The sequence below is a fragment of the Pristiophorus japonicus genome, unplaced genomic scaffold (assembly GCF_044704955.1).
Source record: "Pristiophorus japonicus isolate sPriJap1 unplaced genomic scaffold, sPriJap1.hap1 HAP1_SCAFFOLD_1187, whole genome shotgun sequence".
In the NCBI taxonomy this organism is placed as follows: domain Eukaryota; kingdom Metazoa; phylum Chordata; class Chondrichthyes; family Pristiophoridae; genus Pristiophorus; species Pristiophorus japonicus.
The window spans coordinates 63,439-89,382 of record NW_027250850.1 but is presented as its reverse complement, the minus strand read 5'-3'; the positions used below and the strand labels follow the sequence as shown (position 1 = coordinate 89,382).

Genomic DNA, 25,944 nt, shown 5'->3' with positions numbered 1-25,944 from the left:
AATGCCAGACACGAGATTCCCAAAGCAAGCACTCTACTCGGAACTCCTTCACGGCAAATGAGCCACAGGTGGGCAGAGGAAACGTTACAAGGATACCCTCAAAGCCTCCCTGATAAAGTGCGACATCCCCATTGATACCTGGGAGTCCCTGGCCAAAGACCACCCTCAGTGGAGGAAGTGCATCCGGGAGGGCGCTGAGCACCTCGAGTCTCATCGCCGAGAGCATGCAGAAATGAAGCACAGGCAGCAGAAGGAGTGTGCGGCAAACCTGTCCCACCCTCCCTTACCCTCAACGACTATCTGTCCCACCTGCGACAGAGACTGTAATTCCTATATTGGACTGTTCAGTCACATAAGGACTCATTTTTAGAGTGGAAGCAAGTCTTCCTCGATCCCGAGGGACTGCCGATGATGATGATGATGATAACAGCCCTGCTCTTCTTCGGAACAGTGCTGTGGGATCTTTTACATCCCCCTGAGCGTTTCCCACATTACAACAGTGGCTACACTCCAAAAAGTACATCATTGGCTGTAAAGCGTCCGGTGGTCGTGAAAGGCGCTATATAAATGCTAGTCTTTCTTTCTCTTTCCCAACATACTGCTGACCAATATATTATCCTACCAGCATTAGGCATTTAGATTTTTTTCTGCTGAAATGCTATTTTTCTTTCAGAAGGTTCAAATCTATCATTCACTCCCTGCATCTTTTCATCGCGGTTAGATCTGCTTAGTTCTGTCCCCTGCTTTTAATAAGGTTCACATTCGTTTCCCGAGGAAATGCAGAGGAAACTTCCAGGGAAACCGTAAGCTACCGAGAAACGAAAGTGTACCGGCACGGTCATGTGCTTTCCGCTAAATGACGACCAGGAACTGAAAGCGAAGCGGGAGGGATAAGAAAAGCTGAAATCAAAGCTTGTGCTCCACATCCGCGGCGGCCAGTTTGCAGCAACTGTGAAGAGCTTTCTCTGACAATCTCAGGAGATAGACAGGGACCGGCCGCGACCGTCAAAGCCAACAGGTACCCCTGTCCCTTCTTATACCACTTCAAATCCTCGCTAAACAAGAATTTGTTTTCATGTTTATTTTCCTTAAAAGCCCAAACTGAGTTGTGATTGTAATACATAGAAGCTGTCTATCATTTGGTTGTGGGAACAATTGGCGCATCTCACTTGGAGCAGAGGCTGTATTTAATAAATACTACTTGGATGTTGCTCTTTGATACGGGATTGAAAATAATTGTTTGCAAAGCCATTGGTCTGTTAATTCAGTGCAGGCCATTTGTAGCCGGCCGAGTAGCAGACATCTTTTATACACCTTCCCATTTAAAATAGATAGCATGTCATCATCATCGGCGGTCCCTGGAACCAGGATGACTTGCTTCCACATGGGTTCACAGATGTTTCAATGAAGGACCCGATGTTCCAGTCCTGAACTCCAGTTGAAGGGTGGAAGATGCCTGTGGGTGGATTTTTTAATGTGGGGTGACCGTTGCACATTGCCACCACACGGGCCTGACAGAACTAGATCTTTATCCAGGGGAAGGGTTAACCAGGATCACTGGAGACCTGCTCTGTCTCCAGTAGTCTTCATCTGCTAATATTGCCAATAGTCATGGTCAAACTCGTGTTGGGTTCAAGCCGTGACTGGCACAGCTTCCTCAAAGTAAAATGCGCTTCACAGACAGCCAGGAAGATTATCTGAATTACATTACCCCACCAGTTGTCAGGCCTCGACCGTTTTCTTTTAATAATCAGGTCATGCCTTAAATCAGAAAAAGTGTTGTCTAAATCCTTCCCGCCGTAGCCACCTTGTCCTGCCACCCGAATATTGGAGTGGCCTTCTCTCTGGCACTTGCCCACATTCCTCAGGTGCTTCTCCCTGGTGCCCTCCCTCACGTCCCTCTGGTGCTGCCCTCCCCGATGCTCTACTTGCTGCCAGTTGTGGTTCTTGCCTGAAACCATTGCTTCACTGAAGGAGTGGTTCATCAAGCCCAGCTCTGTGGGTGCAAATTCCTGGTCTAGTAACACCTTTTGCCATACCAGGAATTCCTAACGCCCTGGTGTTAATGTAAAGGCGGGTTCTGAGTGGGGGAAATGTGTGAAACCCAACAGTAAAGTTCACAGGTCGGATTCTCCGATTTCAGCTTGACTAAGCCATTACATTTTGATTTCCGGCTTTCGAGTCTCCAACCTGGATGATCAGCAGTCCATTAAGGGAACAGTAACAAAGTAGTTATGTTAATGGACTAGTAATACAGAAGTCTGGACTAAGGATCCAGGAACATGAGTTTAAATCCACCACAGGAACTAGGGAATTTAAATTCAATTTATATAAATATATCTGGAATAAAAACCTAGTATCAGTAATGGTTTCCATGAAAATACCAGATTTTTAAAAAACCCATCTGGTTCACTAATGTCTTTTAAGGAAGGAAATCTGCAGTGACTCCAGACCCACATCGATGTGAATGACTTTTAGCTGACCTCTGAAATGGCCAAGCGAGCCACCCAGTTGTACACGACCGCTACCAAAGTCACTGTCACTTCACCACCGTCATCGGCAGTCCCTCGAAGCGAGGATAACTTGCTTCCACACCAAAAAAGGATGAGTTCACAGGTATTTCAATGAAGGACCTAATATTCTGGATCCTGAACTACCTCCTCAAGGGTGGAAGATGCCTGTGGGTGGATTGTTTTAACGTGGGGTGGCTGTTTCACACCAGCCATCACACGGGGCTTGACAGAGCGAGGTCTTGGTCCAGTGGCAAGGGTTATCCAAGACAACTGGAGACCTGCTGGAGACTACTGGAGTTCAGAAGAATGAGAGGGGACCTCATAGAAACGTTTAAAATTCTGACGGGGTTAGACAGGTTAGATGCAGGAAGAATGTTCCCAATGTTGGGGAAGTCCAGAACCAGGATAAGGATAAGGGGTAAGCCCTTTAGGACCGAGGTGAGGAGGAATTTCTTCACCCAGAGAGTGGTGAACCTGTGGAATTCTCTACCACAGAATGTTGTTGAGGCCAATTCACTAAATATATTCAAAAAGGAGTTAGATGAAGTCTTTACTACTCAGGGGATCAAGGGGTATGGCGAGAAAGCATGAATGGGGTACTGAAGTTGCATGTTCAGCCATGAACTCATTGAATGGTGGTGCAGGCTAGAAGGGCTGAATGGCCTGCTCCTGCACCTATTTTCTATGTTACTAGAATTGTAGAAGACAAACTAGATGGACCTTTGCTTTTTTTGTCTAACAATTCCTATGTTTCTAACAACCAGGGTGGAAGATAGCAAAAAGTTTTGATGGGGATAAAAGGATCAAAAGGTGAGAGTGGTTAATCAGCAGAGGTACATTGATTATTTTGAAGCAACAGAATTCAGGTCGTAACTGCCTACAGTAATGATCAGACTGCCACTTGCTGGCACATTTAGGTAAAAGAATTTGCAACAGCCAATCAGAAGTACAACACAATGAAAATTTACATATACTTAGAAATTACAATTGCAACTGATCAGCTATTCTTTGATACTATGAAATAAGGAAGCATTCCACTGCATATTAAAAGGCTACTTACAAAAGTATATTCCCATAACGCTAACCTATCATTTATTCACAGAAAAACTTCTACAACTGGGGTAGTACTGACCAAATAAAAACAATTGTATTTTATCCTTTTGCAGAAAATATATTTTCACTCTATTCTCTTCTTCCTATCTTCTACAGGGGCTCTCTGGCACGAACCCAAGTGATAATAGTTTTTATGAGAGCTTCAACAGCAAATATTGGTAGGATATTCAACTGCATGGGGCGTCACAACTGAGCTTGAACCCATCTTGACCTGATGGTAACAATGCACAGTTCAGTAAAGTCTCTGGACAGCAAATAAGAGCTAGAAACTTGCCTCTCAGGGCATGAACACCAATACAATGAACACTGTCACTTCACCACACGGACTGCAGCGGTTCAAGAAGGCCACTGTACCATCATTTTCTCAAGGGCAATTGGGGATGGGCAATAAATGCTGGCCACAGTGATGCCCACATCCCAAGAATGAATTATAAAATAAAAACGATTTAAATGGAATTTGGAGGTGATTAGCTTGGATGAACAAAGGCCCAAGGGCAGCACTTCGATTTAATGATGCTTCCCTGGAATTACTGCTGGGTGCAGTCAGGAGCAGGGAATAGAGGGTTATGCTGATGGGAGTTAGATGAGAAAAGACGGGAATAGGTTCGAGTGGAGGGACAGACTTTCCCCCACAATGGGAGGGATTAACTTCCAGCTGTCACCAAGATGGGGTGGTTGGAGTTAACTGAGGAGGTGAGCAGCAGGAAGAAGCATTGTGCCCTAGACCTGGGACACAATGCAGGCAGCAAGTTTAATGACCTCACCAGGTCAGGAAAAGTGAGTATATTTGCTGATTCACCTATATCCTGTGGTATAGCCCCCCGCATCTTGTTCGGTCTAGCCAAGCGTCCTCCCATCACATTACTTCTCACACCCACAAGTTTGAGCAGCACCAGTCCTTCACTATCCATGCACTCCCTCTGTATCCATCGCCCGCTGCCACTCAGCCCAGTCCTAGTGCCATGCACTGCGTCCGTCGGGTGAAAGCTTGACCTCCGTTCACTCACAGGTCTGGTTTTTTCGTCCCTTGTAGGAGAAGAGAGCATAAAATGTAAGGCAGAGGGAAGAGGAGGTGGGCTGGCATGAATAGTCCAGCTCACAGATGCAGAGGAGGATGTCATGGAGATAAGTGGCACATTTGCATCCCTCTCCATCGGAGATGGGGAACCTGGGAATTTTCACATAGCTAGTGACAGAATTACAAATATGTCTGATACACACATGCCCACTTTATTTTATCAATGACTAAACTATGAGAAGACTGATTAGTACATCGGATATACGGCACACAAACAGGCCATTCGGCCCAACCAGTCAATGCGGTGTTTATGTTCCACTCGAACCTATTCCCGTCTTTTCTCATCTAACTCCCATCAGCATAACCCTCTATTCCCTTCTCCCCCATATGCTTGTCTAACCTCCATTTAAATGCATCGATACTATTTGCCTCAACCACTCCCTGTGGCAGCCAGTTCCACATTCTCACCGCTCTCTGGGTAACGAGGTTTCTCCTGAATTCCCCATTGGATTTCTGGGTGATGATCTTATATTAATGACCTCTAGTTATGCTCTTCCCCGCAAATGGAAACATTCTCTCAGTGTCTACTTTATCAAAACCTTTCATCATTTTAAGGACCTTAATTAGGTCACCCTTCAGATTATGGTGATTGTCACAATTATTACTTTGCCATGACTAATTCAGATCCCTTTCTTTTGTCTTCCGGGGCCTTCAGGTGGAGAGCTGCAGTTGCTGGAGATGAAGGAGGAGGATTACCGAGAGGAGTTCATTTCTTATGAGGCTACGCAGTCACAGCCAATCACCAGCGCCGATTCGCGCACTTTGGTGGGTCCATGCAGACAGTTAGTTGAGTTTTCACCTGGTAACTTACCAGTGAGTACGAGCAGGCACTGATGGCAGGGACAGCTCTGGAGAGTCCCTGTCAGTGGGTGCAAACCTCTCCCAAGCTCCTCTCAGCAGGACATAGAGGCTGAACCCCGGGGGGGGCGCCGTGGGACACCTGTGCTGGAGGTGTTCAATTTAGAGGAAAGTTAAATTAATTTGAAACCCCCCCCCTCCCATTTCCATGATATCACCATCACCATAGGCGGTCCCTCGAAACGAGGATGACTTGCTTCCACGAGAAAAAAAGGATGAGTTCACAGGTGTTTGAAATGAAGAACCTGAGCTATATCCTCAAGGGTGGAAGATGCCGGTGGGTGGATTTTTTTAACATGTGGTGACCGTTGCACACCAGCCACCGCATGGGCTTGACAGAGCGAGGTCTTGGTCCAGTGGCAAGGGTTAACCAGGACGACTGGAGACCTGCTCTGCTGCACGGACTTAGTGCGCCCACATATCGCAGTGTGGGCTGGGCCGTGCTGCCCCTGGGCCCCTGGCCCTGAACTCACGCCTCCCCTGGGCCCCTGGCCCTGAACTCACGCCTCCCCTGGGCCCTAACTAAGATGTTAAATGCCCAGCCGCCTGCACTAATGATTGTGCCAACACTGATGAGCAGGTTGCTCACCTGCAGCCAATCAGGCCTCAGTCAAACCTGGAAGTGTGTGTGTGGGGAGCTGGGTCTCGGTTCTGCTTCAATCTTCTATCTTTAGTATGCACCCGACCCCCAACCCACCCGTCCTTGGCTGTTAAAATCCGACCAACCTCTCTCGTCCCCCTGCAGTTCCTTCCTGCAGCACGTAGCAAGGAATCCATTCCTGTAACAGAGCAACACCATCAGGTAGGAGCTCGCCCCTTTGGTGTTGCATTTGCTTCGAACCCAACTTTACCAACCCACCTCCTGTACTCCAACCCAACGATGGAGGAGAGATGCTAACTCATGGAGGTTTCATCACCTGCCTCCAACCCCGCTGCCCAATCAAACAGCCCATTTCCAGCACATTTACAGCAAATAAATAAAACCGACTTTTTTTTTGTTTCATGAGCCTATGATTTATCTCCCTGGGTTGCTCGTAACAATGTCCAGGAGATAACAATGTCCAGGAGATGAATCTTCAGTTCCAGGACAATCCTGAAGGGTTGGTGACCCGACTCTGGACCACGTCCGTCACCACCTTCGATCAATGTCACAGGAGATTTGACGATTTTGCAAAACCTTTCCGATTGTTTTCACAGCCCATGGATGCAGTGCTGTACAATCATTATGAAGAGAAGGTGCGACCTTGCATTGACCTCATTGACTCGCTGAGAGCATTGGGTGTGGACCAGGACCTGTCTCTGCCGGCCATCGCAGTGATTGGAGACCAGAGCTCTGGGAAAAGCTCAGTCCTGGAGGCATTGTCTGGGATAGCTCTTCCCAGGGGGAGTGGTAAGAACGTTCCCAGTACCAGCAGCTATGCTCCTTTCTGTCTCCTTGTAATCACCCCACTCTTTCCTTATTGCAGTACTTGGGGCAGTTAGACTGACAGAGGCTAATATAGTAGCCACCAGACTTGTCGACTTCCATGAACTCTCAGAGTTTGATCCTTTGCATCATAAACAAGACCATTGCAGGAAACCATTGTTTCTTTTAAATGTGGGGTTTGCTGGCACAGAAGAATAGACAGTGGCCTTTTCATCTGGCTGCAAATCTAGGCCAGGTTGAAGGTATTGAAATCATGTTGGAAAGGTAAGTATGAAACGGAACCAACCAGGGGGCAGACTATCTTAGATCTGGTCCTGTGTAATGAGACAGGATTAATAAACAATCTCCTAGTAAAGGATCCCCTCGGAAAGAGTGATCATAGCATGGTTGAATTTCAAATTCAGATGGAGGGTGAGAAAGTTGGATTTCTAACCAGCGTACTAAGCTTAAATAAAGGGGACTATGAAGGTATGAGGGCAGAGTTGGCTAAAGTGGACTGGGAAAATAGATTAAAGTGATGAACAGTGGTGTACAGTTAAGGAAATATTTCACAACTCTCAAGAAAAATATATTCCAGTGAGGAGGAAAGGGTGTAGATAAAAGATAGCCATCCTTGGTTAACTAAAGAAATAAAGGATGGTATCCAATTAAAAACAAGGGCAGACAAAGTGGCCAAAACTAGTGGGAGGACAGACAGAAGATTAGGAAGCTTTTAAAAGCCAGCGAAGAATGACTAAAACAATGATTAAGAAAGGGAAGATAGACTATGAAAGTAAACTAGCACAAAATATAAAAACAGATAGCAAGAGTTTCTATTGGTACATAAAAAGGAAAAGAGTGGTTAAAGTAAATGTTGGTCCCTTAGAGGGTGAGACTGGGGAATTAGTAATGGGGAACATGGAGATGGCAGAAACTCTGAACAAATATTTTGTATCAGTCTTTACGGTAGAGGACACTAACAATATCCCAACAGTGGATAGTCAAGGGGCTATAGCGGGGGGGGGGAGGAACTTAACACAATCACAATCACTAAGGAGATGGTACTCAGTAAGATAATGGGACTAAAGGCAGATAAATCCCCTGGACCTGATGGCTTGCATCCTAGGGTCTTAAGAGAAGTAACGGCAGGGATTGTGGATGCATTGGTTGTAATTTACCAAAATTCCCTGGATTCTGGGGAGGTCCCAGCAGATTGGAAAACTGCAAATGTAACGCCTCTATTTAAAAAAGGAGGCAAACAAAAAGCAGGAAACTATAGACCAGTTAGCCTAACATCTGTGGTTGGGAAAATGTTGGAGTCCATTATTAAAGAAACAGTAGCAGAACATTTGGAAAAGCATAATTTGGTCAGGCAGAGTCAGCATGGATTTATGAAGGGGGAGTCATGTTTGATAAATTTGCTGGAGTTCTTTGAGGATGTAACAAACAGGATGGATAAAGGGGAACCAGTGGATGTGGTGTATTTGGACTTCCAGAAGGCATTTGACAAGGTGCCACATAAAAGGTTACTGCACAAGATAAAAGTTCACGGGGTTGGGGGTAATATATTAGCATGGATAGAGGATTAGCTAACTAACAGAAAACAGAGAGTGGGGATAAATGGTTAATTCTCGGGTTGGCAATCAGTAACTAATGAGGTGTCGCAGGGATCAGTGCTGGGACCCCAACTATTTACAATCTATATTAACGACTTGGAATAAGGGACTGAGTGCAACGTAGCCAAGTTTGCTGATGATACAAAGATGGGAGGAAAAGCAATGTGTGAGGAGGACACAAAAAATCTGCAAAAGGACATAGACAGGCTAAGTGAGTGAGCAAAAATTTGACAGATGGAGTATAATGTTGGCAGAAAAAAAAATCAAAGAGCAAGTTATTATTTAAATGGAGAAAGATTGCAAAGTGCCGCAGTACAGCGGGACCTGGGGGTACTTGTGCATGAAACACAAAATGATAGTATGCAGGTACAGCAAGTGATCAGGAAGGCCAATGGAATCTTGGCCTTTATTGCAAAGGGGATGGAGTATAACAATCGGGAAGTCTTGCTACAGTTATACAGGGTATTGGTGAGGCCACACCTGGAATACTGCGTGCAATTTTGGTTTCCATATTTACGAAAGGATATACTTGCTTTGGAGGCAGTTCAGAGAAGGTTCACTCGGTTGATTCCGGAGATGAGGGGGTTAACTTATGAGGAAAGGTTGAGTAGGTTGGGCCTCTACTCATTGGAATTCAGAAGAATGAGAGGTGATCTTATCAAAACATATAAGATTATGAGGGGGCTTGACAAGGTGGATGCAGAGAGAATGTTTCCACTGATGGGGGAGACTAGAACTAGATCTTCGAATAAGGGGCCGCCCATTTAAAACTAAGATGAGGAGAAATTTCTTCTCTCAGAGGGTTGTAAACCTGTGGAATTCGCTGCCTCAGAGAGCTGTGGAGGCTGGGACGTTGAATAAATTGAAGGCAGAAATAGACAGTTTCTTAAACGATAAGTGGATAAGGGGTTATGGGGAGCGGGCAGGGAAGTGGAGCTGAGTCCAATGATCTTATTGAATGGCGGAACAGGCTCGAGGGGTCGTATGGCCTACTCCTGCTCCTATTTCTTATGTTCTTATGTCCTCTTATAACCTGAGTTTGAGCAGACTCAATCCAGTTCCTCATGGGCAAAGGCCCTCAGAACTAAACCTGCCATTCATTAGCACCCTTGCTCAAGATCGCTGCAGTGGGGAATAGCAAAAGTAATGCAGTGAGAGATGATCAGGGAAGGGGGGGTGACACACCTTATTCGAGGGGAGCCTGAGCTGTGCTAGATTTGACCCTGGCATAGGGCACCTAGAGTGGAAAGTTTTGCTTTTTCCAACACCAACATGACTCAACTTAAGGAGCACAAAATTCACCAAGAAATGCTCACTAAAAGCTAGTGGACAAAAAAATAATTAAAATGGCTAATGGAATGTTGGCCTACATCTCAAGGGGGTTGAAATACATCGGAGTAGAAGTTATGTTCCAGTTATATAAAGCTCATTTAAATATAGTGTTCATTTCTGGGCACTGCACCGCAGGAAGTGTATATCGGCCTTGGAATGGGTGCAGTGCAGATTCACCAGAATGATACCAGGGTCTGTGGCTCTCTAGCGGACTGTTCAGCCACCAAAGAACTCACTTTAGGAGTGGAAGCAATTCTTCCTCGATTCCGAGGGACTGCCTATGATGATGACCAGGGCTAAAAGGGTTAAATTATCAGGCCAGGTTTCATAGACTAGGCATGAGTTTAGAAGATTAAGGAGCGATCTCGTTGAAATATTTAAGATGATTAAAGATAGGGTAGATAGTGAGAAACTATTTCCTCTGGCGGGAGAACAAGGGGGCATAACCTTAAACTTAGAGCCAGGCCGTTCAGGGGTGATGTCAGGATACACTCCTTCACACAAAGTGGGAGTGGGAATCTAGAACTCTCTCCATACAGAGGCTGGGCAGGGTCAATTGAAAATGTCAAAACTGAGATGGATTGATTTTGTTTATGTAAGAGTACTAAGGGATATGGAAGCAAATGGGTGAATGGAGTGTAAAGATACAGATCAGCCATAATCTAATTAAATGGTGGGACAGGCTGAATGGCCAACTCCTTGTTCTCTGTTCCTAAAGGTCAATTTAAAAAAGTTAGGTCCGCAGTTTCAATGGGAGTCGCAATGTTGGTTGGTGAGTATCATCCCATGTTAGTGGAGGAGTCTACCTGACACAACTCTAACTCCCCCCCTCCCCCCGCCACTTTTTAAAGACTTGAAACAACTCCACCCTCCGATTATCCAAAGATTGACTGCCATCCCTTCTCTCTGTTTGGCAGGTATTGTGACAAGATGTCCTCTGGAACTGAAGCTGAAAAAAGCCAAAGTGGCGAATGTATGGAAGGGACGAATCAGTTACAAGAATTATATGAAAGATTTGTCAAACCCATCTGAAGTGGATAAAGAAATTGTGAAAGGTGCTGGTCCCACTGCTCGAAGCTGTGTTTTGGGTTGGATGATGATGAAATATTTCTGAGCTGTTTTGTTTGTAAAATATGTCGGCAGTTACTGGCGTCTGGTTTATTTTCCTTCATCGCCCCTGTACTCTTGAAGGTGTGGACTCCTTGCTGAGCTTTGGTTTAATGGACGCTGGGTGCTCTCTGATACCCTCACCCCAGTGACCATTATTCATGTGGTAGCATTGACCGCGATTGTTGGTGGGCTACCCACCTAGAGGGGACACCATAGCCAAGCCCAACCCTATCCTCATTTGACATCAGCCATCGCTGGATAGCAGACAGAAGTGGGACCTTATTCCCCCACCACCACACCCCAACCTTGGCTAGTGGTGAGGTCAGCAGGGCATGAGGGTTGTCTCCATGGAGATCAGCTCGTTCTGCAGGTGGCGAACCGAATGTCTAAATTCTATTTTAAACAGTTTTATTTTCAATTTTCTGTGTCCCACCCCTGAAAGGTTTGGGGTCGGGTTCCATGGGTATTAGGAACCCTTTGGCAAATTTCTCAAGTGGCCGTTCTGGCCTTGATTTTAACACCCAGCGAGAACGGTCAGGGGATAAAATTGGGCCGACTTCACTTGCCAGCCTGAGGCCACATCACTCTCCCACCCGGCGACACCTTCCCTCCACCGACATTGGAATAGGTTGAAGCTCCCGCTGCAGGCAAACGAGAGCTGAAGAAGAGGCCAAGCTTGGTTTTAAGAAAATAGCTGTGAAACCCTGGTGGGCCAGGTCAAGCAGGAGCTGTTCTCCCACCCAGGCCCGGCAAAGAGTCCTTGGGTCTCCCCAGCCTCGCCTCCCCCTCTCGGACCTAACAGAAATAGACAGTTTCTTAACTGATAAGAGAATAAGGGGTTATGGGGAGCGGGCGGGGAAGTGGAGCTGAGTCCATGATCAGATCAGCCATGATCGTATTAAATGGTGGAGCAGGCTGGAGGGCTCCTGCTCCTGTTCCTATTTCTTATGTTCTTATCGGCTACCAAAGCCCTTGCCCAGCACTAACTTTATGCCCGAGGACTATTCCTTTGGGTCCTAATGCTCCCGATCTGATTTTCCCCTCCAGCCTGGCAGCCCTGCTGGTTTCTAGAGGGAGACTGTCCTGCATTATTTCACGCTGAGATCACCGGGGGGTTTCCCATCCACCCTTCCCAAATGTCCCCTCCCCACCACAGTACAAATCTAGGAAGGGAAGAGGCAGAAAAAACAGCAAGCAGAGGCTAGGAGGGATGTAACTGAGTCACCTGTCGGCCCTCCCATCAGTGTTCTCGATCAGGCCAACATCCCCAGCATCGAAGCACTGACCACACTTGACCAGTTCCTTTGGGCAGGCCACAACATTCTCACGCCCGACACAGGACACCCAAAGCAAGCGCTCTACTCGGGGCTCCGACACGGCAAGTGAGCCCCAGGTGGGCAGAGGAAACGTTACAGGGACCACCCTTAAAACTCCCTGATAAAGTGCAACATCCCCACTGACACCTGGGAGTCCCTGACCCAAGAGTGCCCTAAGTGGAGGAAGAGCATCCGGGAGGGCGCTGAGCACCTCGAGTCTCGTCGCCGAGAGCATACAGAAGCCAAGCGCAGACAGCGGAAGGAACATGCAGCAAACCAGTCCCACCCTCCCCTTCCCTCAACCACTGCCTGTCCCACCTGTGACAGAGACTGTAATTCCCGTATTGGACTGTTCAGTCACCTGAGAACTCACTTTTAGAGTGGAAGCAAGTCTTCCTCGATTTCGAGGGACTGCCACTTGTAGAAGTCTTGAGCGCCAATCTTCGATGTATCCTCTCGGGCGGAGAAGGGTAAACAACAGCGACAGATCTGAAGAGAGGGGTGTCAGCAATCAGTTTATCCCTGTGTGCTCTGTGGATTTCTTTCTGGAAATTGTGCAATGTGATTGATGCTGAGTTGGGTTTGGTTTTACAGCTCAAAACACCATGGCGGGAAAGGACCTTGGAATCTGCTCAGAGCTCATCAGTCTGGAAGTGGAGTCAAGCAGTGCCCCTGACCTAACGTTAATTGACCTGCCAGGAATCGCACGAGTTGCCGTCGGTAACCAGCCGCACGATATCGGAGAGCAGGTAATGTAGCAGCAGGGCACAATCACCGGCACAATATCATCTCTGGTTCCCAGCTGGATACCTGAAAAGTTTAATTATGAAAAAGTAGTCAATAACCTCGGAGTGCATCTCACTCCTGGCCACATCTATTGTTCCTTCCCATCCTCCTCCTCTCATCTCTGCTTTGCTTCTCTTGCTTCTCGATCACCTGTTCTGTCTCTTTTTGGTTCCTCACGTCTGTCATCGGTGACCGTGCCTTCTGTTGCCTGGGCCCCAAGCTCTGGAACTCCCTCCCTAAACCTCTCCGCCTCTCTACCTCCCTTTCCTCCTTCAAGGCGCTCCCTAAAACCTACCTCTTTGAACAAGCTTTTGGTCACCTGCCCTAATTTCTACTTATGCGGCTTGGTGTCCAATTTTGTATCTCATAATAATCCCGTGAAGTGCCTCAGGACGTTTCACTATGTTAAAGGCGCTATATAAATACAAGTTGTTGTTGTCACACTCGCTCCTCATTCCTCCCAGTCTGTCTCGCTCTTGCCTCTTTCCCTTGCTTATATTTTTCTCTTGTCTGTCTCACTTCGTGCTGCCCCTGCTCTCCCTAAATCTGACCCTTGCTCACACCTCTTGTGTCTGGCCCTTTCTTGCTCGCTCCTAGTTCTTATTTGAAGATCATGTTTACATTTGAGTTCCACTTTTTTCCCCGCAGTGTCAGCTGCAGCTCTGTGGGTAGCACACTGGCCTCTGAGTCAGCAGGTTGTGGGTTCAGGAACTTGACCACATAAATCTAGGCTGACACTCCAATGCAGTGCTGAGGGAGTGCTGCACTGTCGGAGGTGCCGTCTATCGGATGAGACAATAAACCGAGGTCCCGTCTGTTCTCTCAGGTGGACATAAAAGATCCCACTATTACGAAGAAGAGCAGGGGAGATCTACCGGTGTCCTGAACATCTAAAAAAACAGATTATCTGGTCATTATCACATTTCTGTTTGTGGGACCTGGCTGAGAGAAAATTGGTGCTACATTTCCTACTTTATAACAGTGATTACACTTCTAAAGTTCGCCATTGGTTGTAAAGCGCATTGGGATACATGAAAGGCGCTATAGAAGTGTGCATAGCTTTCCTTTGATGAGTTGATTTTGTTCACAATTTATTCAGATCAAGCAACTGATCAGTTCCTACATTAACGAAGATAAGACTATAAACCTTGTAGTCATCCCATGTAACGTTGACTTAGCAACCACAGAGGCCTTGAAAATGGCTCAGGAAGCAGATCCTTCAGGAGAGAGAACCGTAGGTAAGAAGAAACCTCTTTCAGAGGTTTGTTGTGGTAAAAATACACAAGGCTGACCATGAGTGTTCTGATTATACAACAACAATTTACATTTATATAGTGCCTTCAATATAGTAAAACATCGCAAGGCGCTTCACAGCAGCGTTACCAAATAAAATGTGAAATCAAGTCACATGAGGAGATATTAGGACAGATGACCAAAAGCTTGGTCAAAGAGGTAGGTTTTAAGGAGCGTTTTAAAAGAGGAGAGGTGGAGAGGTTTAGGGAGGGAGTTCCAGAGCTTGGCTTCTAGGCAACTGAAGGCACGGCCACCGATGGTGGAGCGATTAAAATCGGGGATGCTCGTGAGGGCAGAATTGGAAGAGCGCAGAGATCGCAATGGGTTGTGGGGCTGGAGGAGGCTACAGAGATAGGGAGTAGTGAGACCATGGAGGGATTTGAAAACCAGGATGAGAATTTTGAAATCGAGGCATTCCTTAGCCGGAAGCCAGTGTAGATCAGCGAGCACAGGGGTGATGGGTGAGTGGGACTTGGTGTGAGTTAGGACAGAACCCTAATTCATCGTCCATGGTTAACAATGGCAGGAAGTAACATGCTTCCAGAACTCGACCCAACCGTACAGTAACATGTTTTATAATGCGCTCCTTAGCATATCACTCTCTGATTAACATTGGTTACGGCTCCATCTCTAATTGAGAATATGGCAAAAAAATCCACGGGGGTGTTGAGGGGGCACACATTCCAGGCGTAAGTGCTAAGGTGTACCCACTGGGATCGAAGGTTCATGGGGTCGGAGGGAGGTCCCTGCTTTCCATGGTAATGGAAGGTGCTCACGGCACCAGGTGTGCATCTAAGACTGCTGAAGAGGCAGGGAAATTTGGCTGAAGACTGGCCCGCCAGAGGGGGATTGGGAGAGAGTTGGGGGGGGGGTTTGGATCCTTCATTAGAAACAATTTGCCTACTTCAGATGATGCCCCCCTTTTAAGAGAGGGCTACGGTTAAAAATAACTTTAAAAAATGAATGTTCTCCTTGAGGCTGCACTGTCGGAGGGGCCGTCTTTCGGATGAGACGTTAAACCGAGGCCCCGTCTGCTCGCTCTGGCGGATGTAAAAGATCCCGTGGCACTATTTTGAAGAAGAGCAGGGGAGTTATCCCCAGTGTCCTGGGGCCAATATTTATCCCTCAATCAACGTAACAAAAACAGATTATCTGCTCATTATCACATTGTTTGTGGGAGCTTGCTGTGTGCAAATTGGCTGCCACATTTCCTACATTACAACAGTGACTACTCTCAAAAAAGTACTTCATTGGCTGTAAAGCGCTTTGGGACGTCCGGTGGTTGTGGAAGGCGCTATAAGAGTCGCAAGTCGTGGGGCCCACCTCCAACATTCAGCAGCATGGTACAGTGGTCTTCACCAGGCCTACGAGCTGAAAAGCCGACACTCGGAATCGCCACATCCCAGATCCGCCCCTTCTTGTAGAATCATAGAATAGTACAGCACAGAAGGAGGCCATTCTTTCGAAGAGCGATCCAGTTAGTCTCACTTCCCCGCTCGTTCCCCATATCCCTGCTATTTTTTCTCCAAGTATTTATCCAATTCCTTTTGAAGGCTTCTATTGAATTTGTATAACATAAGAACATAAGAATTAGGAACAGCAGTCGGCCATCTAGCCCCTCGAGCCTGCTCCGCCATTCAACAAGATCATGGCTGACCTGGCCGTGGACTCAGCTCCACTTACCCGCCCGCTCCCCGTAACCCTTAATTCCCTTATCAGCCAGTGCATTCCAAATCCTAACCGCTCGTTGCAAAAAAACATTTTTCCTCGTGTCGCCTCTGGTTCTTTTGCCAATCACTTTAAATCTGTGCCCTGTGGTTACCGACCCTTCAGCCATTGAAAACCGTTTCTCTTTAAAATGATGAAGGGTTTAGATAGAGTAAATAAACACCTCTATCGAATCGCCTCTTGGCTTTGCAAGGGGTGGGCGGAGGCCAGTACCCAACATATCTCTGTCCTGCCCTAAATTGCCGTGGATTTTTGAGGCGTTGAAAATATTAAACTTTTTTCCTCAGCACATTACTCAGGTTCCTTCCTATCGAACAGCACTGTGGGAGCACCTTCACCACACGGACTGCAGCGGTTCAAGAAGGCGGCTCACCACCACCTTCTCCAGGGCCATTGGCAATGGGCAAAAATACCGGCCTTGCCAGCAATGCCCACATTCCGAGAATGAATTTTAAAAAAAATTCAAACATTGTTTGTGACTCTCTCTCTAATCGAGAAAGCATCCAAGTCGGGTTCTCTGGAGCAATCTCTGATGTTATGTTTGTAGATACCTCTCAAGTCCCTCTGTGCATGGAAAGTAATGGCAGTGAAAATATTTACCCAGATTTCTCCCATAGACAGTTACTAGCGCTAACCCATGTTAAACAAACAGGAACACCTCCGATTCAATGGCGGACAGAGAAATTGCACAGGCATGTTTATACAGTAATATGGCACCATGTGATTGCTGGGCTGTAGTGACTGTTTGCAGCACACAGCAGAGGCATTTATTGCCCATCCCTAATGGCCCTTGAGAAGGTGGTGGTGAGCCGCCTTCTTGAACCGCTGCAGTCCGTGTGGTGAAGGTGCTCCCACAGTGCTGTTAGGGAGGGAGTTCCAGGATTGTGACCCAGCGATGATGAAGGAACGGCCGATATATTTCCCAGTCAGGATGGTGTGTGACTGGGAGGGGAGTTTGCAGGTGATGGTGTTCACATGTACCCGCTGCCCTAGTCCTTCGGGGTATATTTGACTCATGTTGTACCTGACCGAGTAATATTTGATACCACACTGGATCCCCACTGTAAAAGTATTCCATGTCCCAACTAAAAAATGGGATTAAGTGCAATATTAATGATTACGGACAGAGCGCAATGGAGTGAGATTTGACAGGGTGTGGTATGTGTTGACAAAACACTTGCACAGACCTGATGGGCCACATGGCCTGTTTCTGCACTGTGAATATCCATTACTAACGCCTTGCTATCATTGACATTTGAACATGCAGGTATATTAACCAAGCCAGACCTGGTTGACAAGGGGACAGAGGAAAGCATCCTTAAAATCATGAGGAACGAGGTTGTTGCTTTGAATAAAGGTTACATGCTTGTCAAATGCCGTGGACAGCAGGAAATTAATGAACAATTGACCTTGGTTGAGGCATTGGAGAGGGAAAAAGCGTTTTTCAAAAGAAATGAGTATTTCAGGTAAGGAACATAGTTATTTTGTTGACCTTATTGACCTCCATAGTATTTCCTGTGTATGACCATACGTGAAAATGACATCATCGGGAGCCGATCTATTTTATTAGTCGGAGGCTTGAGCCGGGATGGGGAGGAGGGCGGACAGTGAGGGCTTACCCCATCGGGCTAGATCTGCCGGGAAGTGGATCGTAGGCCAGAAGAGGCCTGACATAGAAACCTTTGGCTTCCATTGCCCTGGGATTCCCTTCCCCTGACTGTCACTGGCTGTGGCCAATTTACCCCTCCGGCCCGTCCGTCCACCCGCCAGATACTGGGCGGGTCAGCGAGAAGATAGATGGTATTGAGGTTTGACGGTTCAGATCGGCTGTGCCTGCCTGGGGTCACCACCCGCTGCAGGGGTCACGTGCACCATACCGCCACTTAAAATCCTATGGGCTAGAAATTCACCGGGTTTTTGGCAATATTTCACCATATTTGGCGAAAAACCAGTCGGCAGGAAATTCGGTGACTTTTTGCAGTGGCACTTTCCCCGTACCGCTGGGGAGAGGAGTGTCGCCCTGCGAGACCCGAAATAGCGTTTTCGCCCGAAATTTGGCTCTCTCCGTCCAGAATACCGATCGGGCAAAACCTGGTGCAGTCCTGCCAGCAGCGGTAAGTATGATGACCTGCAAAAAAGTAAGTTAAATTTTTTATTTTTAAATTCTTTTTCAGCGATTTAGTCAGTAAGGGTTTTGTGAATTTTGTTTTTTTCAACTTTTTTTGATATTTTCTCCCCCGTCCCAAGGCCTCTCACGCAGCGCTATCGGCCTCAGACTAAAGTTGCCAAAAGTCGCGGTTTGCGCCACGAATCCTCGTACAACGTTGATTTTTACCGCTGCGCAAGTTAAAGGCCGAATATCCGGCCTAGTGAAGCAAATGGTAATTTTGGTGTAAAAATACCGTTTTCGCCGAAAACCGAATTTTTCGCCGTGTGTGAAATGAGAAAAGGTCCATCCACTGATGTAGTCCGCTGCTTCCACAGACCATGTGCAAACTACCCTCGCGGCATACCGCCATCGATAAAACCCCGGGACAGCGGGAACCTAGGGACTCCCACTCTCGCCTGGATTGGTCACTGTGTTTTGGGGAAGCAGAACACAAGCCATCCGGGAAATTCCAGCGAAGATCCATTCATGAAGATTTTTTTTAACTAAACATAATGAATAAATGTGATGTCTTATCTATCCCTTGCATCATTTGACTGCCCACTTGCTAACTAGTGGCCTTTTAGATTCTAGTAAGATGGGGCAGCCATTTTGTAATCTCTGTGGAGACACCAGGAACCCCCACCAGTTAACCATTTCCCATCCGACATTCAACTCATTTTTACAGTAAGATGCTTTTTACTCAGAAATTTGGATTGTTGCTGCACAGTGGCAAACATGTATGAGTGACTACTTAACATTTTGTTTTCAAAATTCGGCAAATTCCAGCCTTCCCTCCCAAATACTTTGAAAATGTTTTATGATGCACTTAAATGCCTAATCACTGTTGGGTTAAACACAGCCAGTTGATTTTTATCAGTAATAAAAACACATCAGCATTTTTCTTGAGGATTCGCCCAATGACCATTCTTTATACAGGAGCTGAACCAATGAGTATCAGCTGGCTGTTTGACCAGAGCCTGATTGTGTAAATGTGGTGGGAGTGGGGAGGGAGGGCTTTCTATTTGGGGGGCTGAGTGTACCCACGCAGTGGCAATCAGTAACCCTGACAACCCCGGGGAAGCCAGAGACTCTAGAAAAACGTGAAGGTCCTTACGGTCATCTGTGTGACCACGTGGTGATATTGTATAAATTGAACTGCCCTGGCAAAGAGGGCATTAGTGGGGTGCCTTTAGAGGAGCACTAACACACTGGACCTGTGCCCATGAGCCCCTGAGAAATATGGCAGCCCCGTAAATTCTTCGTAACGCTGGATCAAAATATTCTCACCATAATAAGTACCGCCACAAGGGGGCAGCGCAGCATTGTGACAGTGTAAATACTGACACTTGCCGCTGCATTTCAAAGGTTAGAACAAAATTATTTGCTCTGATTTGAGGAATCTTAGCAGCAGAGTTAATGAGGACTTTTAGTTAATAAGAAATGGACAGAGTTTGTTGGAACCAAGGCTCCAGTTGCTGGGGGTTTGAAGTCGTGCTGGGGCTTGCGAAGGGGCACCGCATGTTCCGAGGACCCCCTCAAGAATTCTCACTCTGTCTCTTTGCGTGTACTGCAAAATTGGCTGATCTGGAAAAAGTACCCTGTGGCTCGCTGGAATGAGCCTTGAGGTATGAGATTTCAGAGTTGCGCTTACCTTCCGAGCCACCGTACAAGCTGTCTGTGCCGTGAGCCTGTGATCCTGATCTGGCTGCAGCAGTGAACAGAGCTCCTCCAAAGATTCGAGACTGAAGTGGGCCCCACCCCCCCCCCCCCCCCCACGATGAGACGGAGGGATTCAGGGTTATTAGAAACAAACCGAGGAGAGGTGGGCTCAATGGACTGAAGGCCTTCTGCTGGAATCTGTTACTGTGTAGTGCTCCTGGGAAAGGCTTTGGATGGTGTGCCAGGGACATAGAACATAAGAAATAGGAACAGGAGTAGGCCATTCGGCCCCTCGAGCCTGCTCCGCCATTCAATAAGTTCATGGCTGGTCTGATCATGGACTCAGCTCCACTTCCCCGCCCGCTCCCCATAACCCTTTATTCCTTTATCGCTCAAAGATGTGTCTATCTCCGCCTTAAATACATTCAATGACCCAGCCTCCACAGCTCTCTGGGGATTTACAACCCTCTAAGAGAAGAAATTTCTCCTCAAAGTTTTAAATGGGTGACCCCTTATTCTGAGTATGTCCTCAGTTTTAGTTCCCCATGAGTGGAAATATCCTCTCTGCATCCACCTTGTCGAGATCCCACATAATCTTATATGTCTCAATACGATCACCTCTCATTCTTCTGAGCTCCAATGAGGAGAAGCCCAACCTACTCAACCTTTCCTCATAAGTCAACCCCCTCATCTCAAGAATCAACCTAATGAACCTTCTCTGAACTGCCTCCAATGCAAGTATACCCTTCCTTAAATAAGGAGACCAAAACTGTACGCAGTACTCCAGGTGTGGTCTGACCAACATTCTGTACAGTTGTAGCAGGACTTCCCTGCTTTTATATCCCCCTGGCAATAAAGGTCCACATTCCATTTGCCTTCCTGATCACTTGCTGTACCTGCATACTAACTTTTTGTGTTTCATGCACAAGTACCCCCAGGTCCCTCTCTACTGCAGCACTTTGTAATCTCAATTTAAATAATAATTAGCTTTTTTAATTTTTTCTGCCAAAGTGGATGACCCCACACTTTCCCACATTATACTCCATCTGCCAAATTTTTGTCCTCTCACTGAGCCTGTCTATATCCCTTTGCAGATTGTTTGTGTCTGTAGGTCCTGCTGGATGGGTAGTCCTGAGATGGTCTGGCTCCCCTTTGCTGCTGCTCCTCTAGATATTGGAAGTGGGATTCCCACTGTGCAACTCTCAGTGCTCAGTAATTCTCTTGGACTAGAATGCTTACCAAAGGCAATGTAGAATGTAAGGGACCGTTTTCTGAGTATAAAAGTATAAAAAAACCTTTTTATGCCATAATTGCCGTGAACCTGACCAAAAGTCTCCACAGTCAATCTTAGTTAAGCAATGTTCCTTTGACAAAATACCTTGGCTTTGATGAACGGGTCCTGGTGAACTGGATTTTTTCAATAGCGGCACACATTCACAAGGGCAGTTGAGCAGACGGAAACAGCGTTGGGAGCTCACCTCACGCTAACCCGTGACATTTGCACTTGAGGAAGAACACTTTTGTCAGGGGGCCGCCCTGTAGGAGATTCTGCCGGGTGATTCTCTGGGAGAGTCAGAAGCTCCTGGCCACGCAAAGGTGCAAATCTTAACCTCCGCCCTTTCCGTAACCCAGGAATTTCAGGGCCTGCATCCATAACCCCAATTTTAACTCCGGGGCGAGCGTGGAGCTCGCTGGCCTGAAGCCCATTTTAACTCCCAGCCCTCGTAACACCCGATTTTCATTCCCTTTAAATTGCAGGCACGGACTCACACCAGCCTGATTATTCTGATGTTCATTGGGTGCGGGAAGTCTCTCTCTCACCTGCTGGGTCGGAACAATCTAACTGACGTTTTTGTCCTATGTGCTTTTCCTTTGTCACATAGGACCCTCTTGGAAGAAAAAGTGGCATCGATACAGTGCGTGGCTGCCAGACTGACCACAGAACTGGTCAATCAGATCCGGGTGAGTGACACGCTTCTCTCGACACAATGAGCAGAGATAGCAACTACAGAACCCAGGGCACTAGGGACCTGGCACAGTGGTAAGCCACAACAAGCTCCACAGCAGAATAATCTTCTCTCATCCTATTTCCCCATTCCTTCCCTCTTTTTTTCTTTTAGTATTTTTTCTTCTTCTGCTTTTTATCTAATTCCATATTGTCGATTGTTGTTACCCACACCTCCGCCACCATTGGTGGAAAAGCAATCTCTGCTCCAAGTAACATTTTTACATTGAATTTTACAGCACAGAAACAGACCATTCGACCAATAGGTCCACGTCTGCGTTTATGTTTCACACAAGCCTCCTCCCACCTTACTTCATCTCACCCTATCAAAGTGTCCTTCTATTCCTTTCCCTCATGTGTTTATCTAGCCTCCCCTTGAATGCATCGATACTATTCACCTCAACCACTCCTTGTGGTAGTGAGTTCCACATTCTCACCACTCTCTGGATAAAGACGTTCTCCTGAATCCTTGATTGAATTTATTAGTGACTGTCTTGTATTGATGGCCCCCAAGTTTTGGTCTCCCCAGAAAATTGGAAACATCTCTACGTCCACCCTGTTGAGCCCCTTCATAATTTTAAAGACCTCAATTGGGTCGTCTCTCAGCCTTCGCTTTTCTGGAGAAAAGAGCTCCAGCCTTTTAAATATTTCCTGATTATTGTACCCCCTCATTGTGTGTGGAAATTCTGTATAACCTCTCTCGTCCTAAGCCTCTGTTTGTTAGCTTGACTCTTTTGATAGCACTCTCACCTTTGGGACAAAGGTTTTTGGCTTCAAGCCCCTCTTCAGGTCTTGGGCACATGGGTTGACAAGTTAGTGCAGTGCTGAGGCAGTGCCACATTGCCTGATGAGCCTATATACTGGCTCACGTAGATATAAAAGGTCCCATGGCACTAATTGAAGGAGACCAAGAGAGTTCCTGTGGTGTTTTTATTCAGCAATACGAAGGTGCAGGATGGGGAAGGCCATTTACTTCACCATAGACCTAAATATATGATTACCTCCATAACGTGAAAAATAATATCAATTGAACTGCAGAAAAACCCAGCTACATCCAAGTTCAACGTTAAATAAAATCAGATAAATTGGAGGTTTAATCATCTCGCAAGGCTAAAAGTGTATTAAGATGGAGAGTGACACAGTTAATTCAGAAACTAGGGTCCTGAACTTAAGGAAAGGTAACCTTGATGGTTTGAGGCGTGAATTGGCTAGAATAGACTGGCAAATTATACTTAAAGGGTTGACGGTGGATAGGCAATGGCAAACATTTAAAGATCACATGGATGAACTTCAGCAATTGTACATCCCTGTCTGGAGTAAAAATAAAATGGGGAAGGTGGTTCAACCGTGGCTGACAAGGGAAATTAAGGATAGTGTTAAATCCAAAGAAGAGGCATATAAATTGGCAGAAAAAGCAGCAAACCTGAGGACTGGGAGAAATTTAGAATTCAGCAGAGGAGGACAAAGGGTTTAATTAAATGGGGGAAATAGAGTACGAGAGGAAGCTTGCCAGGAATATAAAAACTGATTGCAAAAGCTTCTGTAGATATGTGAAGAGACAAAGATTAGTGAAGTCGGACTCAGATGAATTTATAATGGGGAACAAAGAAATGGCAGACCAATTGAACAAATACTTTGGTTCTGACTTCATGAAGGAAGGCACAAATAATCTTCCGGAAGTACTAGGGGACCGAGGGTCGAGTGAGAAGGAGGAACTGAAGGATATCCTTATTAGGCGGGAAATTGTGTTGGGGAAATTGATGGGATTGAAGGCCAATAAATCCCTGGGGCTTGATAGTCTGCATCCCAGAGTACTTAAGGAAGTGGCCCTAGAAATAGTGGATGCATTGGTGATCATTTTCCAACCGTCTAGCGACTCTAGATCAGTTCCTATGGACTGGAGGGTAGCTAATGTAACACCACTTTTTAAAAAGGGAGGGAGAGAGAAAACGGGTAATTATAGACCGGTTAGCCTGACATCAGTAGTGGGGAAAATGTTGGAATCAATTATTAAGAATGAAATAGCAGCACATTTGGAAAGCAGTGACAGGATCAGTCCAAGTCAGCATGGATTTATGAAAGGGAAATCATGCTTGACAGATCTTCCGGAATTTTATGAGGATGTAACTAGTAGAATGGAGAAGGGAGAACCAGTGGATGTGGTGTATTTGGACTTTCAAAAGGCTTTTGACAAGGTCCCACACAAGAGATTGGTGTGCAAAATCAAAGCGCACGGTATTGGGGGTAATGTACTGACATGGATAGAGAACTGGTTGGCAGACAGGAAACAGAGAGTCGGGATAAACGGGTCCTTTTCAGAATGGCAGGCAGTGACTAGTGGAGTGCCGCAGGGTTCAGTGCTGGGACACCAGCTATTTACAATATACATTAATGATTTAGATGAAGGAATTAAGTGTAATATCTCCAAGTTTGCAGATGACACTAAACTGGGTGGCGGTGTGAGCTGTGAGGAGGACGCTAAGAAGCTGCAGGGTGACTTGGACAGGTTAGGTGAGTGGGCAAATGCATGGCAGATGCAGTATTATGTGAATAAATGTGAGGTTATCCACTTTGGGGGCAATAACTCGAAGGCAGAATTTAATCTGAATGGCGGCAGATTAGGAAAAGGGGAGGTGCAATGAGACCTGGGTGTCATGGTTCATCAGTCATTGAAAGTTGGCATGCAGATACAGCAGGCGGTGAAGAAAGCAAATGGTATGTTGGCCTTCATAGCTAGGGGATTTGAGTATAGGAGCAGGGAGGTCTTACTGCAGTTGTACAGGGCCTTGGTGAGGCCTCACCTGGAATATTGTGTTCAGTTTTGGTCTCCTAATCTGAGGAAGGACGTTCTTGCTATTGAGGGAGTGCAGCGAAGGTTCACCAGACTGATTCCTGGGATGGCAGGACTGACATATGAGGAGAGACTGGATTGACTGGGCCTTTATACACTGGAGTTTAGATGGATGAGAGGGGATCACATAGAAACATATAAGATTTTGACGGGACTGGACAAGTTAGATGCGGGAAGAATGTTCCTGATGTTGGGGAAGTCCAGAACTAGGGGACACAGTCTTAGGATAAGGGGTAGGCCATTTAGGACTGAGATGAGGAGAAACTTCTTCACTCAGAGAGTTGTTAACCTGTGGAATTCTCTACCGCAGAGAGTTGTTGAGGCCAGTTCATTGGATATATTCAAGAGGGAGTTAGATATGGCCCTTATGGTGAAAGGGATCAAGGGGTATGGAGAGAAAGCAGGAAAGGGGTACTGAGGGAATGATCAGCCATGATCTTATTGAATGGTGGTGCAGGCTCGACGGGCCGAATGGCCTACTCCTGCACCTATTTTCTATGTTTCTATGTAAGCACTCGTCCAGTTCCAGGGTATATATTGTGGCAGAAGGTGAAGTCAGTGTGAATTTTAGTACCAATGAGTCAGCGTACAGCTCTGCACCATTACTTGGTAGGACATCAGTTTGCCTAAGTAACTCTCTTTATTGGCTGGGCAGGGAGTGGAGCCAAGAGGTTCGGAACTGGGAGAAATCATAAAGAGCTGCATTGGCATCTCCCGTTCAGCTCGAAATTGGCATTGGGAGCAGGTTGTTTGGCCGAGGGAGGCCTTGGAAGAGGAAGGAAATAAAATACATTTTAGAGATAGTAGTGAGGGTGGAGCACAATACAGTTATTCCAATCATTTCAAATACCCAAACTAATTCCCACTCCTGCATCAGGAATATGCAAGACCTGTCAGGCTCAAGGAGTTGACATCATGGGCTGGAAATTGCTCTCCGTCCCGTTTGGGGCGGATAATCCGAATTAAATGAAGAATTACCGCCAGGCGGGGCGGAGAATAGATCGAAATTCGGCCCTTTTGCTGTAAAAACAAGTGAACGAGGCGGAAGAGAGTCGGGCGCAGGGCAAGCTGAGCACATTGGCGCGGTGCTGATGACAGTGACGTGGACATGCCGCGCTGCGTTGACGCGTAG

At 46.6% G+C, this 25,944-nt stretch overlaps 1 protein-coding gene across 1 annotated transcript in view; it reads left to right on the top strand.

Moving 5' to 3' along the window:
* The first annotated feature begins 935 nt into the window (after positions 1-935).
* LOC139242062 (interferon-induced GTP-binding protein Mx1-like) overlaps positions 936-25,944 on the top strand; it is a 45,122-nt gene continuing 20,113 nt past the window's right edge. The window contains exons 1-8 of the mRNA XM_070870208.1: positions 936-1,018; positions 5,360-5,469; positions 6,760-6,952; positions 10,833-10,970; positions 12,936-13,090; positions 14,227-14,365; positions 17,416-17,614; positions 21,840-21,918. Coding sequence (XP_070726309.1) covers positions 5,383-5,469; positions 6,760-6,952; positions 10,833-10,970; positions 12,936-13,090; positions 14,227-14,365; positions 17,416-17,614; positions 21,840-21,918 — 990 coding nt within the window. The 5' untranslated portion in view covers positions 936-1,018; positions 5,360-5,382. The remainder of the gene's footprint in view (positions 1,019-5,359; positions 5,470-6,759; positions 6,953-10,832; positions 10,971-12,935; positions 13,091-14,226; positions 14,366-17,415; positions 17,615-21,839; positions 21,919-25,944) is intronic.